The sequence below is a fragment of the Hypanus sabinus genome, chromosome 22, assembly GCF_030144855.1.
Source record: "Hypanus sabinus isolate sHypSab1 chromosome 22, sHypSab1.hap1, whole genome shotgun sequence".
Taxonomy (NCBI): Eukaryota; Metazoa; Chordata; class Chondrichthyes; order Myliobatiformes; family Dasyatidae; genus Hypanus; species Hypanus sabinus.
The window spans coordinates 55,721,316-55,738,079 of NC_082727.1; the positions used below are offsets into that span (position 1 = coordinate 55,721,316).

Below are 16,764 nucleotides of genomic sequence, written 5' to 3' on the forward strand. Positions count from 1 at the left end.
GCTTTCTAACAGAAAACAGAGAGTTGGGATAAATGGTTTATTCTCAGACTGGCAGTTGGTGACTAGTGGTGTTCCGCAGGGGTCAGTGTTGGGACCCCAACTCTTTACAATCTATATTAATGATTTGGAGAAAGGGACTAAGTGCAACGTATCGAAGTTTGTTGATGACACAAAGATGGGAGTGTAATGAGCGCAGAGGACATTGAAACCCTGCAGGGGGACATAGATAGGCTGAGTGATTGGGCAGACATTTGGCAGATGAAATATAATACTGACAAGTGTGAGGTCTTGCACTTTGGCAGGAAAAGTAATAGAGCAAGTTATTACCTAAATGGAGAGAAACTGGGAAGTGCTTCTGTGCAAAGGGATCTGGGGGTCCTGGTGCAGGAAACACAAAAAGTTAGTATGCAAGTGCAGCAGGTGGTCAAGAAGGCCAATGGAATGCTGGCTTTTATTGCTAGGGGGATGGAGTATAAGAACAGGTCTTACTGCAGTTGTACCGGGTATTGGTGAGACCACACCTGGAGTACTGCGTGCAGTTCTGGTGATGCCATTCCAGGACTGAGATGAGGAGAAATTTCTTCACTCAGAGGGTAGTGGGGCTGTGGAATTTACTGTCCCAGAGAGCTGTGGAAGCTACTACACTCAATAAATTCAAAACGGAGATAGACATTTTCCTGGATAAAAATGGCATTAGGGGATACGGTGAGCGAGCAGGTAAGTGGAAATGAGGCTAAGTTTAGATCAGCCATGTGATCTCCTGGACCAGTTTTCGATAGCCTGGATGGGTCGGAGAGGAATTTTCCAGATTTTTTTCTCCTCAATTGGCAAATCGTTTTTTTTTTCCCAGGGTGATGACATGGGTTTGGGCGAGATGAATAATAAAATAAAACGGGCGGCATGGTGCCCTGTTGGTTGGCACTGTTGCCTTGTGGGATTCGGTGAAAACTAGAGTTAAGATTGGATCAGCCATGATCTTGTTGAATGGCAGAGCAGGCTTGAGGGGCCGATTGGCCTACTCCTGCTCCTATCTCTTATGTTCTTAAGTTATAAAAGACATGCTGTACTGATTTAGTTTGGGGCTACCCCTTATCTCTTATCTTGGGCTTTTGGCAGACCTAGTTTGTTGTGTCTTATACTGACAATTTTCACATGAGGACTCAGAATAAATAGATGTGTCTGCCAATCATTTTGCACTTGATTGTGTGTGCATGTACATGTCACATATTGTCTAACTGGATTGATTTGTGTGACTTTAAAGATATTAAGCATGGAAATTTGCTTTTACTTGGAGATCATGCCTGTTACAAAATTGATGTGTACATGGCATCAGCATCTCAGGTAAATTACATTTAGTATATTGTATATGGTGCTTTATTAATAAATACCACATTTATCATCTTGAGTTGAAATGTGCTGTCATATAAACCTTTGCTATATTTTGTTATAAAGTCTGTAAATGGAGAATTTGTGACAAGAGTTGCTCTTCTTTCAGTACCTTTGCATTTGTTTGAGGTAAATCTGGCTGATGATTAATCTTGGTCTAGGAGAGCTCAAAGACCTAGAGACCACAGGCTCCTTTTGTAACAGGTCCAAAACCACACAGTGCACAGTGTAAGTTAGCAATGTTTAAAATACTTTACATTTTGAAAGCTCCTCCTTTTTTATATCTCCTCTGGCTCCCAGATTGTCAAAGTATACTTTTTGAAATAATTAATTGCAGATTAAAAGGCACTATATTTATTTTCTGTGGGAATAGGCTCTGGCTCAGACGTTCTGGCACCGTTGCGTGAATGGGTTTAAAGTATCTTGACTGGATAACCTAATGGCAGATTCTGCCACTGTAAACTTGAAGCTAGGGGATAAATTAGCTCCATCATTCACAGCATAGTAAAATGTAGTTAAATTAGACGTGCTCAGAGTATTGTAGCATTCAATAAAATTACTTCATCACACAAAAGGACTCTAAAACCTGTGTTTTGGTTTACTTGAAATGAAATGTTCATTTCATGATATTACATTCAAACTGCTATTTTGATTTTGCAATATTTGCTTCTGCTCTAATCGTTTTCAACATTTTAACAATTTCATTGTGAAAATGACTTGCAATGACCTCAGATTTGATTCTTGACGTGTTGATGTAAGTAACCTTCTGAAGATGGGAGTGATAGCTATATCATTTGCATTCAGATTTCCATGGAAGTTAAAGTCAGTATCCATGTTCCGGAGACATATTTGATGACTCTGAACATAGTACATTACAGGAACAGGCTCTTAACCTCATTAAGTAAGCTAGATGTTCTGCCAGGAAATGAGCACGTGTGTGTTTGGTGAACATTGAATCAGTTTGAACTGTGATGCTTCTAATGGCTGTTCTTTGTGTCTCTATGCTCATCACACTAAAGAGTGACACATGGACAAAATGTCATGAAAGTAGAACATTGCCTGTTTCCGAATCCTCTGAAATTATTCATTTTTCCGTAGAAGCAATGAGAAATTTATATTATTTCTGCTTCTTGTTCTACATGAGCTACGTCTTGATTAAAGGCATCAGTGGAATAAATCTTTTCTAAGATTAAAAATGAATTCAGTACTTTTGTCGCAATAAAATAAATGCTGGAAAAAAATCATCCAGGGTAATTAATATAACAATATTCTTGTACCAAAACAGTATGTTTTGCTTTCCCAGTCGAATGACAAATACATTGGCATCCCAAATAAATGGTAAAGTGATAGCTTACATTTTGTGAATATCTCTGCATTTTATAATCACAGAGCATTGTTCAGCTTACTACCTCCCACGGATGTTCTGACTGCCTATTGACTATTCAGTATGAAATTTATAACGGGGTAGTTTTTTTGAAAGGAAGTCTCAGGGGTCTTTCAGGAGTGTAGGCTACTTGAGATATTTTGTCAGAGAAAGACAAAATAAAATGGATCTCCTATAGGGAGGTGAAGATCTGTTGAATGGCGTCCTTGTCAGTCCCTGCTTTTGGATAAAACTGGGCTATTGTTCTCTTTGCAGGCTGAACTGTCACCTTGAGTCTCTGATGGCTTTACTGCACTTGGTCCCTAATCTGCTGACTAGTGTCTATTTGTCATTCACACTCCGCTGAGAGGGGGGGGGGGCTCAATAATGGGCTTATTAGCTATACCATTCACGTTCAATAAGACCCTGAAGGAGTTTCAAAGCAGCCAATCACTTTTCAAAATCAGTGAATAGATTATGATTCCATTCTGAAACGTAATTAGTGTGAAAGATTCCCTAAACTCGCTGTGATCAGCCTTTTTCCACACCGTGATGAAATTGTTTACATTCATTATTTGTGCTTTTTAAATTAAGGACAACCCTCTTGTTTTAGTCTCCACACTTCTTTCAGCGGTAGGCTATTTACCTAAACGAACTGCAGTTGATTGATTGTTGTCCTTCAAAACTAAAGGAGTAAACTCCCTAAATTACTGTTGAAGGGAAAAAATGTTCTCTGCCTTGTCATTGTGCAACGAAATAACCTCTACTACCTATTAGTGCGTTCTGGACTAATAGGTAGACGTTAATGAATACCTCATTGTCTTGCAGCTTCCTGTTCCTAAATTCATTTTGCTATGTGAGTACAGCAGCTACTAGTCTTTCAAATATTTGTTCATGTGTTGGGACTAAACTGAGCCGAGGGGCATGCCAGCAGACCGTGTGCCAAGTTCGACATGCTGGGAAGTGGAGGAGTTACAGCCTGGCCCACAGAGTTAAACATTACTGAAAACTGATTTGATTGGCAGAGGCAGTTTGCTCTGCTTGTTTGATGATGAAGCTCAATGCAGGAACGGGTTCGGATTACAAACAGGGGGGGGAGTGACCAAAGAGGGGAGAGAGAGGGAGAAAAGATTTACAGACAGCACAAGGCTTTGGAGATTGCAACGAGCTAGTGAATGAAGTGTATTCACAGCCAGGGCCACAGGATCTGCTTTTGCACTCTATTGTTGCTATCTCCGCTTTCTTACAGGAATACTGTCAAGGAATTGTAATATAGTTCTCCGTTTTTTTTAAAAAAGTAAGCTGAATTTATCTACAGAGATGGACAGTCCTGTTCGTTCTGCGAGAGCCGCATGTTGGATATGTGTGTTTGGGTCATGTTTCATTGATCCAAGTAGTTGACTTTTCCTCGGAGACTCGTGGCAGTTGGATTTAAGTAGTCCAGGGACAACTGTTCCTAGAAGAGTACCCGAGGGAGCCTACATTCCTTGCTTTAATTCATCCTGTACACACGTCTGCTGTGGGGTACGTGGGTCATATTCGTACTGTGGTAGTTAAGGTTCTTCCAGGCAGCGCTGGATTGCAATTATTGTATGCTTAAAAAATGAGACAGTATGTAATGTTTGAAATCAGAAATGCGGTATCTTTTTATATATGCTTTAAATGTAATATTGTGGTATTCTTAGGGAGTAGAAAAGTGTCTGAAAAGTAATAACGTCTCTGTTCGATATACATTTTGAAGTTAAACCATCATTTTGAAGTTAAACTTCATTAGTCACTGCAAAACAAGTGCTCACTTGCAAACTGTACATGGAGGCTTTTTAGCTTGAAGGAATGCAGTGCTTCTCTCAACCTCGCCGCCTTTCCCATGTTTAGAATAATTTGGGCAGGTATGTGATGAGGTGAAAATGGCTTGGAGAGCGGGTGGCATTGAGGCCATCAATCAAATTAACTTGACAGCTCCTCCCCAATGTAGTCTGTGGAGGGAGACAAAGTTCCCTTTCAAAAAAGACGTGCTTTCACTGTATTAGGAACCGTGCAAAGGATTGCTGTGCATTTCTGTATTGCTGCAAGGGGCCAATATGTAAACAGTCCGAGAAAAGTTGCATACCCATTGTTGTATTCCAGTTAAGGTACTATAGACCAATAGAGAATTTTTCCTTAAAGTGACTGTATTTTTTTAAAACATTGCCAATCAAGGTGTGGCAATTTAAAATACTATAAAATGTAAATATTTCTTGAGGAAACTAGTAATTTCTGAAATATTTATTCAATTGTGTTATGATTGTAATTCTGTATAGCGAAGGTGTATATAGCAATCTGTATTCTGCATAGCAAATATTGCTGGGTATAAATGCAAATCCTGTCATTTTTAATACTCAATTTATGTCATTTATTTGGTCAAATTATTTGAAGGTATAATTTAGCCAAGTAATGCTACTTTTTGCTAAAATACGTTAAAATCAAAATGAAGGATATGAGGAAAATACTTTAAAGTTCTCTGTTGCTTCATAACCATAAATAGCAGAGTATTATAAATTGTGCTGGGGAAAAATACAAAGCTTGTGATATTGAGTGAGATTGTTTGAAATATTTTCTCTTGCTGAAAGTATAATTTACACTATTAGCAGTGCATGTTCCATGTGAAATTGTGGTCAGATGGTCGTGTTGGTATTTTGATATTTTGAATTGCAGATCATGTACTGCGTTTAATCATCATGTAAGCAAGATATGCTTTAGAGATGTTAGAGAGCCCTGAAGTGAAAGGTGTTGTTCCAAAGCTAAGTGTAACTCAATCTTGATCAGCAACAGAACTTTCTTGCGCAGAAAAATGCAGTATGAGCTAATTTAATTTCTCACTGATGTAAATTGATACCGTCGGATCAGTGAAGTATCGTTAAGTATTGGAATTATATTTCTTTCAGGTTCTGTAATTAAACAGTTAATATTTGGTCAGGGAAGGTGCTAAATTGGTTTTAGGTAGAGTTTTTTGACTTTGGACACTGGAGGGAGATATTCTTTTCTCATGTGTTTTAATCTTGAGTAGTGGTTTTACTTAATTTCCTTTATCTGATTTTTATGTTATACATGACTTTATATTTTGACTCGGGTCAGAATATCTATTACTCAGGCTGTGAAGCCCTGGGTTGCTAAACCAGTTTCCCATGCAATGCTTGTACAGAAGTACAGCTCTGCTTATTATTTGCATCCTCATTTCCAATACCAACTGGGAAAAATACTGAAAGGATGCATAGTTATTTTAAGCATATACTTTGTAATTCTGACTAAACACTGTTTAGTGGAACAGTTCCAACCTTATTTTCCAGTAGAATTCTTTGAAATCTCAATTGCAAAAAGAATACAAAAGGGAAAACTAAATGAAGAAAGTTCAGAAATCAGAAACGGGGTTATTACCACTGTCTTGTATGACAAGAAATTTTACACACAGGGAAGTCTGCAGATGCTCTAGATCCAAAGCAGCACACACAAAATACAGGAGGAACTCAGAAGGTCAGGCAGCATCTATGGAAATGAATAAAAAGTTGACGCTTCTGGCCAAGACCCTTGTTCAGAACTGGAGAGCATGAACCCATATATCGTGGACTCAGTGAAATGAATCACAAAAGATTAAAAGGTGCAAAGGGGTATGGCATCTTACCCCTTTCTTTCTAGCCCTGAAGAAGGGTCTCAGCCCGAAACATCAACTATTTATGTATTCATTTCCATAGATGCTGTTTGACCTGCTGAGTTCCTCCAACATTTTGTGTGTGTTGCTTTTGGCAAGAAATTTGTTGTTTTGTAGTAGCAGTACAGTGCTAAATCACAGAATATGAAATCTTTGTTCCTATTGGATCACACAAAATACTGCAGAAACTCATCAGGTCAGGCAGATAAATAAAGATAAATGAAGATAAATAAACAGTTGACGTTTCTGGCTGAGACCCTCTACAGAACTGTGAAGTAAGGGGGGAAGATGCCCTATTTCCTTTGCAACTATTAATCTATTGTGATTCATTTCACTGAGTCCATGATATATGGGTTCATGCTCTCCAAACATGATACTGTGGAAATAGGAGACTTTAAAAGCTTTAGTAAAATAATTCTTTTTTGGGGGTAAAGAAAACATGGTTTTGAAGACTTTTTAAGTTCGTTTTACAATGTTATAATGTGGAGTAACTGTCACAATTGTAAAAGTAACAATTTTCATACTGTGAGTATTACACTGCATTGAAGCGGATTTCCATAAATGTTCAACTGACGAACTAATTCTTACTGTTACAGCCTCTCAAGGGAGGAGTTACGTGGTTAAGACGAAGACATTTATCTTTCATGCCTATATACAAGAATTCAGATGGGATTAGAGTCGAGATGGAGTTCCAGCACCACTTTAGCTATCTTCACTAACAGGATGCCTAGTTGCTTGGTCTGCTGGGCCATGTTAACCATGGCAGCAATTGTTCTAGCACGGCCACAGATTAAGCCTGCTGATGATGTGCCGGAAGCAGAGGGTAAGTTAATTTACAATAGTTTAAAGCTAAATGCTTGCCTTGATTACCTCAAAAGAGATTAAAGGTTTAATTGAATATTCAAATGTTTCTAGTCTTTCTTAGTTTTATTTGGTATAATCTGCCAAGTAAATTATTGAAACTTGTAACTTGCAAACTTTGCAATAGGATTACTAAAGTTATTTGTAAAGGTTTACTATAGTGACCAAACTTTAGAATTTGGCTTTGGTGGCTGATTAATGTATATTTTCTGAAAGCCCCATGTCTTACAAAGTTTTTTTTTTCAAGTCTTGTTTTTTCTTGTAAGCCACTATTTAGTTCTTAACTTCCCCATGGGTAAGAAACAAAAAAAAACTTGCATAAATGAAATAGTTAATTGTATTTTTCCTTCAATACCTTTACTAAACAGTGAGTTTGTAATTTTTTTTGTAGTTTCCTGTTGCATTATTATCTCTATAAATTGGTAATTTTATTTTGCTTTTGATACTGAGTCCTTGCAGTGGCTCTAGAAAGTCAGTGTGAGATGCTGTTGAATTGAAAAAGCTTTCTGAAAGCACACTTGATGGTGACGTGCGCTGTTATGAAGTCAATGTATTTGATTGTCGACATTTTTTTACTGTCTGTCAAGATTCACTATTTAAGCTGTGAAAGTTCCTTAAATTTCAGCAAAATATCTCTTTAAAAATTGTGAAAGAATGCCAAGATTTTTGGCGCTATTCTGACATTTATTTCAGTGACCTTGGTGGGTTTTGTAGCTTATTAGAATTAACGATTTCAAAGTAGCATCTCATATAATTGTTGCCAAAGACATGGAATGCCATACATAGACTAAATGAGATTTTCTTAACTGATTGATAGATTAATTGAATGAAAGCTTATGTCCAGGGGTCTGTCGACAGTTGAGGGAAATTGCAGTCAGTGTTTTCACTTGGAAGTAATCTGAGAATATAGAGAGAACTGTTAGGTTCTCATCACTAGTTAATGAGTCTTGTATTATTTTCTTCCTGCTTGTAACAGGAGCAACTGTAGTGACAGCTTGGTGTAGGAGTCAACTGGTCAAGAAAGCTGTCATGGTCTTTTGAGTATGTAAAGAAGAACGCAAGATAGGGAGGAGCGTGAAATATTGTCTTTCTAGAATAGAGGTTTTGTTTTGTGATTCACAGGGTAAGATAAGTTTCGAAAACATTCAATATGTTTCAACCTTAAATAATTGAGGAATCTTTAATTTGTTATTCATTCAGAATTACGTATGTTGTATAATTGTGGTAAATTGTGAAATATTAAAAGCTGGGAATTCAAACTCGTAGTCTAGCCCCAATATCTATTCATTTTTTAAAAAAGATTGTTTTGAGAAGTGTTTCTGCATCAAGTTAAAAGATGGTTAAAAAACTGTGAGGCTCTAGTTGTAATAAAATTATTAGTCCCCTGGATTGAATTTTCTCCTTCCTCCTTTCTTTGGGGAAATGCCTGGCCTCCACTTGGCAGCTGCCCAAATTAAAGCATTTGAAATCACAAGTTCACTATGAGGAGAACTGTGAGTTTATGCCTTCATCTTGTGACTGCATGGTACATTCCTGAGAGTGATTTAAGAGTTGTACGTTGTTCAGGGTTGCAGTTCTTAACAGAAAGTATTGTAAAAGCTATGCCTTTGTAGTTGACCCCTTCGTCCTTAAATATCTTCACTTGCAGAATATACACTTTTATTTAGATTCAATATTTCAGTTTAATCAGCACGCTGCAGATTTTTCGTCCCCTAATTTCCCAGTCTTTGTTGTTGAGGACAACAAAAACTATCGTGAGAAAAGTGCAGTTTTTTATTAATTCCTGTCTCCAAAAAAATCCTTCGGATGCACTAGCCAGAAGTCATCAGCTACACCGACCGATCTATGGCACAGAGCACCCCAGTACCAGTGGAAGAATAGTTAAGGAAAAGAAGATGGGGATGGATAGGACATGTACTGTGTAAGCTGAGCACCAACGTCACCAGGCAAATGCTAATATGGAATTCCCAGGGAAAGTGGAAGAGAGGCTGGCCAAAGAACAATGGCGAGCTGACATCGACATTAACACTGACACCAAGAAACTGGGCTGCACCTGGGGACAACTTGAAAGACTGGCCCAGCACACAGGACTTTGTTGAGCCTATGCCTCAGTAGAGGTAATGGGCTTAACTAACTAATTTCCCAGGCTTGTACCTGTTCTGGCAGGTAGGGTCAGATTTAGATGCTGGGGAGTCTGCGTAAAAACTGTTTCTGCTTGACACCTTGATCCCTAAAGTGATCTACAGTGAAGTTCAGCATCTTTTCAGGACATCCACTGAATCTCAGAAATGAAATAAAAGACCCAGCTTCTACTTAGCATCTGTGAAAAGTAAAACAGAAATATTGAAACTCTCATCAGATCTGTAAAAAACACAACAAAATAAGTTGATTTTAAAGAAGAAAGAATATGTATGAATTCACTTGTTATTGGGGATGCATTCAAAGAAAACAGTCCACACTGCAATTTTCTGTAACACAAACTGGGACATCTACACATATTTCAAGAACGCAAGCTGTAAAAGCGATAAATTTAATGTTTATTTATTTACTATTTTCCACATAAATCTGTGAGAATGAATTTTATTCTGCATTCAATTTTTTGCATGTTGGTTTGTGAATTCTGCAATATTGTGTCATACTTGAGATATGACTTTTAACTTCTGCAAGTGCATATTTCTGTTACTGTAAAGTAAGGGTTCCCAACCTGTGGTTCACAGATCCCTCGGTTAATGAAAAGGGTTATGGCATAAAAAAAGGTTGGGAACCCTTGCTGTAAAGCAGCTGTTGCCTGTGTAGGGCAAAAATATTTCTGAAAGGGGGAAGGCGGAGTTGTCTTGCTTGATAGCCTGTTTATAAAGCTGTCTGGTTGACCTATTAATGAGAATAGTTAGAGTGTAAATAAACAACGATTCATGTAGAAGTTGTAAAATGCAGAGAATTAAATTCACAAGGAGAATGTTTGAAATGCTTGATAAGATCAATTATCATCAATGGAGAGTGATGATTGATGCAGAGAAAGTGAGTTACCTGAAATTATTGAGTTTGATATTATGACACATAAACAAGAGAAATGCCCAGATGGAAGGTGAAGTACTATTTTCAAACTTGATATTGGTCCTTGTTAGAACAGTGTAGACCAGGGGTTCCCATCCTGAGTTTCATTGACCCCTTGGTTAATGGTAGGGGTCCATGGGATGAATAAAAAGTTAAAAACATTACACAGAGTGGGAGAGGGATGGAAGATCCAAATGGCAGAGACAAGGTGTTCCAAGAAGCAGTATCCCATCTGTGCCTGATTTCTCTGATGCAGAGGAGAAATTATCCTAAGAAGTAAGTGCTGTATATTAGATTGGAAGAAGTGGATGTGAATCATAAGTTTGGCTGGAAGGATGGTTTATGGTGTTGGGTAGTGGAAAGGGATGAGTTAAAAGTGCAGGTGTTGTGATTGCATGGACAGTGGAGAAAGCAATGCTGAAAGGGGAGGGTAAGATAAATCTCAGAGGTTTGTGGAGTCTTGTGTGGTGGACGGTGAAGACTTTTGGAAGGAACTCTAGCCTAGCTCTGATCAGGAGAAGAGGGAACGAGAGCAGAGGTCTGGGTGATGAAAGATGCATGGATGAGGGGCTCCATCAACAATGGTAGAGTGGACACCATAGTTAAGTAAAAAATACAACATCTGTACAGAAAGCCTTATCACAGGAGCAGCATTGACAGAGATGGAGTAACTTGGGAAAAGGAATGGAATCCTCTCAGACGAGGTGTGGTAGGAGAAAGTATAGTTAACGTAGCTGTAGGAGTTTGTGGGCTTAAAATGAATGTTTGTTGACGATCTACCTACTGAGGTGGAGACAACAGATCCAGAAAGAAGAAAAAGCGATGTATGCCATGAGAATGTAGAATGAAAACTGGCAACAAAAGCAATGAAATTTTTGAGATTAATATGAAATGTAGAAAGCAGTACCAATACAGTTGTCAATGCTTTAGAAAATACACCAAGGAAGCGGCCTGTGTAGAATTGAAACAGTGTGTTTTTGGCACTCCTATTTTTCATCCCAGCTATACCCCCCTCCCCGCCCCACAATCTCTGGGGCTTAAAACTATCTTACGGTATATATTCACTGTTCCTGTTCCGATGACAGACCTACAACCTGTTTCTCTTTCCATAGGTGCTATCTGATCCATTGAGTGTTTATATAATGTTTTGGTTTTATTTCAGGTTTCCAGCAACTGCGTTTTTTTTTCAAGTAAGCTGTCAGTTTCTCCACTACTTAGACCTGACCAGGAATGAATTCTAGGCATTTCTTTTCAATCTGACCTTAATACATAATTAGTCCATTGATTAAAATCTTTAATTGTATGTTGCATTTTTAAAACTTGTATTTTCTATTCATCCTTTCTTTCATTTTTTGCTTTCTATAATTGAGTCAGAATTATACATGGATATGCAGGTTGGAGGAGCAACACCGTATATTCTGTCTGGGCAGCCTCCATCCTGATGGCATGAACAACGAATTCTCGAACTTCTGGTGATGTGCAGTGCCCCCTCCCCTCCCCCCATTTCTTCACCATTTCCCATTCCTTTTCCCTCTCTCAGCTCATCTCCTTACCTGTCCATCACTTACCTGGTTCTCTTCCTCCTTTCTTCCATGGCTTCTGTCCTCTCCTATCTTCTTTAGCCCTGCATCTCTTTCACCAATGAACTTCCCAGCTCTTCACCTGTTCCCACCCCTCTTTCTCCCCCCCACCCCAGTTTCACCTGTCCCTACCTCCACCTTCTGTCTCTGGTTCCTCATCTTATTTTTTCAGTCCTACTGATGGGACTCAGCCCAAAACATGGACAATACCCCTTTCCATGGGTGCTGCCTGGCCTGCTGAGTTACTCCAGCATTTTATGTGTGTTACATGGATATGCTCCTGTTTAGAGCTTTGGATCTTTCTGTGATTATTGACTGACTTGACTCAGGTGGTGTAGTCTTACTTACATGAGCCATGAGTAATGAGTGGATGTACAGTTATAAACCTTTGAGACTGCATTGCGCTGTGGAATTAGATTAAGGGTAAAGCATAAGTGTAACTTCTTGGTGTTAGTCTTCCCTTTCATTTCCATAAACTGAGCCTGGAGCGGAGAACCGATTCTTTGTAGAAATGAAATACCAGAGTCAGACTGGTCTTTCATGAGTTTTTGACCCTCTGGTCCTTTGGGTTATGCCCCTGTTCAAGGGATTTCTAGATGACAGATATTCAACCCCTGCAGGTTTTCCCAAGGTAAGGAGGGAACTTCAACAAAAAAAACCTGGTGAAATCGGAAATATCAATTAAATTAATTTTTTTTTGTCTTTTTTAATGGATGGATGCTTCCTTTGTTCCTAGGATACAGAGCAGTAATTCCAAAAGAAAATCAAACATCAAGCAATAAAATGCTACTGTTAAACTGCAACAGTAAAAGGCAAACATGGAGAAATTATTGATTAAAATCTTCCAAAAATTATTGCCTCTTTTCTTTCGATATTGTTTTAAAAATGGCATGATGAAATTTTTGACTAAAAATTCCTATGTAGAATGAGATTGTGCTGCAATTCCAGATTGTAGTAGTTTGCTGTAAGATTTAGTTGTTTCCCTTTAATGGTTTGAAGCATTTATTCTAGGCAGTATCTGTGTGACAAAATGTTAGCTGAAGTAATCTATGTCCAAGAGTAAATAGAAACTTTCCTGAGAGCTTCAAACCATTTTTAGCTCTTAGGTGGTTAACTATTCAAACTTTTTTTATGCTCTCTATGGTACCAAATAAGGGAAATGTTACATTATTTATGATATCATTGGATGCTGAAGTGTTTTTAAAAATGTAAAGCAGACAGTTTCAAATGTAAATAATTGGTTAAAGCCACTTTGGATTTCATTCTGGCATCTGTGAACTTGATAGTGTCAAATCAATGGGGCATAAAAATAAAGCAGTCAAGTATTTTCTCTGTTCACCAGATGTAAACATGATAGCATAGGCTTGCAATGTACAGTAAGTACTTGTGTTGTCTGTCTGCAGATTTCAACTGTTAAAAATGGAATTTGGACTTAAAGCAAATGTAAAGTCATTACATTAAAACAGTAAGGAGAGAACACTCGTTTCAGAAACGTAGATTCTAATTGTCAAGAATGAATTGTTGCAAATTCCCAGATCTAGCTAGGTTTTCTTTTCTGATCGGCAGCATGATCTGCGTGAGTGGCTGGAGTATAATGAGGAAGGAAGAAAAGGTTGGCAGTGCACTTTTCATGATGTGTAACATCTTAAACCTCAGAACAGTAATGAGTTACTTTGAAAAAAATAATAGCATGATCCAAACTTCCAATAAGTATTCATTTTATGTTCAAATAGTTTTAAAGCATAAGATTAGACCCTTCTAAATAATGTAATTTTAATCATGTCAGTTTTTGGGAATAGAGTTTCAATCTTGCATGTTTAAATTGGTCAGGCATACACTAAGGAAGCATTACTGCAGAGTTGGAGTATCAAAACTGCAGTATGTATTTATAAATTCAGACTTTAATGAATAATTGTGACCGTACTGTTTTTACAACATTATGCTTGTTCGACACGCCACTGAGTTTTATAAGTTTGAATTCCCTTTAGCTCAGATTCTGTTTGGTACTGGAATACTAAAATATATCAGTTTGGTTGGCATAGTGTCTGGAAAAATGGAATTATTTATTTTTCCTGTATTTCAGTAGGTTTTTCAAACACAGCTGTGTGATCAAAAGGTGTATTAATAATAATAATACAAGATAATTAACTGCATTTGTTAACAGGTCAGGAGCATTTGATTGTCAGGATTTGTTAAAAGAGTACGCAATAGCAGAAGTTGCACGCCATTCTGATATAGAAATATATTTTTTGTTCTTTATTATCACATGGTCTGAATCTTGTAACTGCTAATTCAACAGCACTATGAATGTACTTTCACCAGAAAGATTGCAGCAGTTCAAGAAAGTGGCTGAACAACAGATTCTCAAGGGCAATTAGAAATGGGCAATAAATAGTAGTCTTGCTAGCAACATCTAAATCCTGAAAATAAAATAATTAAAAAAAAGAAGGCAATACAATTTAGCTAGTCTATTGTTTGTTCACACTCCTCTCTTGATTGTCAGTCAAGAACAGTCTTGATTCTAAGAAAAGGTGTGCTGGTATTGGAGATGGACCAGAGGAGGTTCACAATAATGATTCCAGTAATGAAAGGGTTAATTTACGAGGAGCATTTTATGGCTCTGGGCCTGTATTCGTTAGAGTTCAAAAGAATGATGGCGGTATCTCAATGAAACCTATCGAATATTGAAAGGCCTCGATAGAGTGGATGTGGAGAGGATGATTTCTATACTGCGGGAGTCTAGGACCAGAGGGTACAGCCTCAGAATAGAGAGATGTTCATTTAGCACGGAGATGAAGATTAATTTCTTCAGCCAGAGGTAGTGAATCTTGATTGGTCAGGCATGAAGGGATATTGAGGGAAAAGGCAGGAGATTGGGGCTGAGAGGAAAAATAGATCAGCCATGATGAAGCGGCAGAGCAGACTTGAGGGCCGAATGGCCTAATTCTGCTTCTGTGTTTTATGGTCTTATGGAATCTGTAGAATTCATTGCTAAAGACAGATGTGGAGGCCAAGTCATTGGGTTAAAAGCAGAGGTTGATATGTTTTTGATTAGTAAGGGTATCAAAGGTTACAGGGAGAGGGCAGGAGAATGAGGTTGAGAGGGATAATAAATCAGACATGGTGGAATGGCCTAATTCTGATGCTGTGTAATATGGTCTTATGGACTTGGTATTAGATTCGGCTTTCCTTCATCTGTAGCAAATGCCTGACATGAAAATAATGGAAATAAGTGGCAAACAAAAAAAAGCAAAATTTTAATTGATGTTATTCAAGAAATCTTCTTGAAATGCCTGTTTCTGAGGAAATTTTGTTCTGTTACTTGCTTTATAATTATTGCTAGCCACAGGCTAATACAGAAAATTAATTTTTTTTTAGTTATAAATCCATTTCTTCTCTTTGTGTATAGACCGCTTTATTTCAGTGGCAAGGTATTCCAGTGAATTAAGTGGGTAAGATGCAGCAGCAGTATTTTTGGTGTGTTTTTATTTGTCCTCTTCATTTAATGTTACTGATCCATGTCTGTATAGAACTATTCCAATGAATATTCACCCCAACTTGTTAATTACTCAAGCACAGCCTGAACTTTAAATTGAAGAGGACTTTAGAATACTTAATGTCATAAATCAATTAATTGAAAATATAAGATTATCACATTTTAGGTGCATATAATGCTGAAGTTAAAATAATTAGAGGTTCCAATCTTGTTCTCCACATTGGTGAGTTTAGAACGGTCTCAAAATAAAGAAGTTCAAACATTTGGGCCTGAGTTGAGAAATTTCTTCATACAGAATACAGAAATGTACAGTGTATACTGTATACAGGCTGTTCAGCCCACTAGGTCTGTGCTGACCATGATGATAAATTAAACTAATCACAGCTGAAATTTAGAAATTGAAATCTCTTTGGGTAGTGACTCTGTCTGGCTCCAGTTAGGCAGTCAAAACTTTGTCTGCAGGCTGTCACTCTTGATCCAGCTCCTGGTCGTCACTCATTGTCAAACTTTGGGTTGTCAGTCAGAGGGTAAACTCCAGGCAGACGTACTGTGCTTTGATCCAGGAGGTCACTCTCAGTGGCCACTCTCTCCAGCTCTGGGTGGCCACTCTGTATTCCAGTTCTGGGTGGTTGCAGTGGACTGCTCTTAATCTGGCTTCGAAAGTCACTCAGCAATCTGGCTCCAGGCAGTCAGTCAGTCTTCTAATCCGACTGCATGGTGACTGTATTGGAATCAGGATCACTCGGTGGACAGTCCAGTTATTCAGCCCTAGTCCAGCTCCAGGTGCTGCAGTCCAGGTATCAATTCTGTCTGGCTTAGACTGTCATCCACATAACATTATATGTTCTTTTATTTTTCTCCTTCAAAGACTTATGTATAGCCAGTCATTAAATATATGCTCTGTAGAGATCTGCTATATTTTTGACAACTAAAGGAAAAGGGAGGATGCAGTTGAAATGAATTGCTAAGAGCTTGCTGAATGTCTTAAGGATCTGAGTGATCTATTTCAAGTAATGCTGCTTATGGTCTTGTATTCACTCTCTATCAGACTGAAGGGAGGTTGTCAAGGAACATGAGCAGTGACTTTTTTTTGTTCCCTTTGTCAGTCTTGAAGCAATACTGACAACTTAAGTGAAATTGATAAGAGACCCATGTAGATCTATGTTACTGATAAAACTATCAATAAAGTCATGTAAAGCAAGATTTCACTTAGTAACTTCTTTGAATTTTTTGGAGCATTGCAGGGAATAAATAATTTTTGAAGGGTGGGTGCATGTATAAATATAGCAGTCAATTTGTGTGCAGCAAGATCCCCTCAAATGGTAAGGGTGAACTGTTA

General features: G+C 38.0%; 1 protein-coding gene across 9 annotated transcripts in view; it reads left to right on the top strand.

The window, feature by feature from the left end:
• Window positions 1-16,764, top strand: part of LOC132379635 (fibroblast growth factor receptor 2-like) — a 157,468-nt gene that overhangs the window by 53,534 nt on the left and 87,170 nt on the right. For 3 of the 9 annotated variants that reach the window (XM_059947785.1, XM_059947789.1, XM_059947791.1), the window contains exons 1-2: window positions 3,877-4,273; window positions 7,031-7,257. In XM_059947785.1, the coding sequence (XP_059803768.1) occupies window positions 7,101-7,257 (157 nt within the window). In that variant the 5' untranslated portion in view covers window positions 3,877-4,273; window positions 7,031-7,100. Of the gene's footprint in view, window positions 1-3,876; window positions 4,274-4,760; window positions 4,882-7,030; window positions 7,258-16,764 lie in introns of those variants that run through there. The other 6 variants (XM_059947788.1, XM_059947787.1, XM_059947790.1 and 3 more) reach the window with 5 other exon arrangements.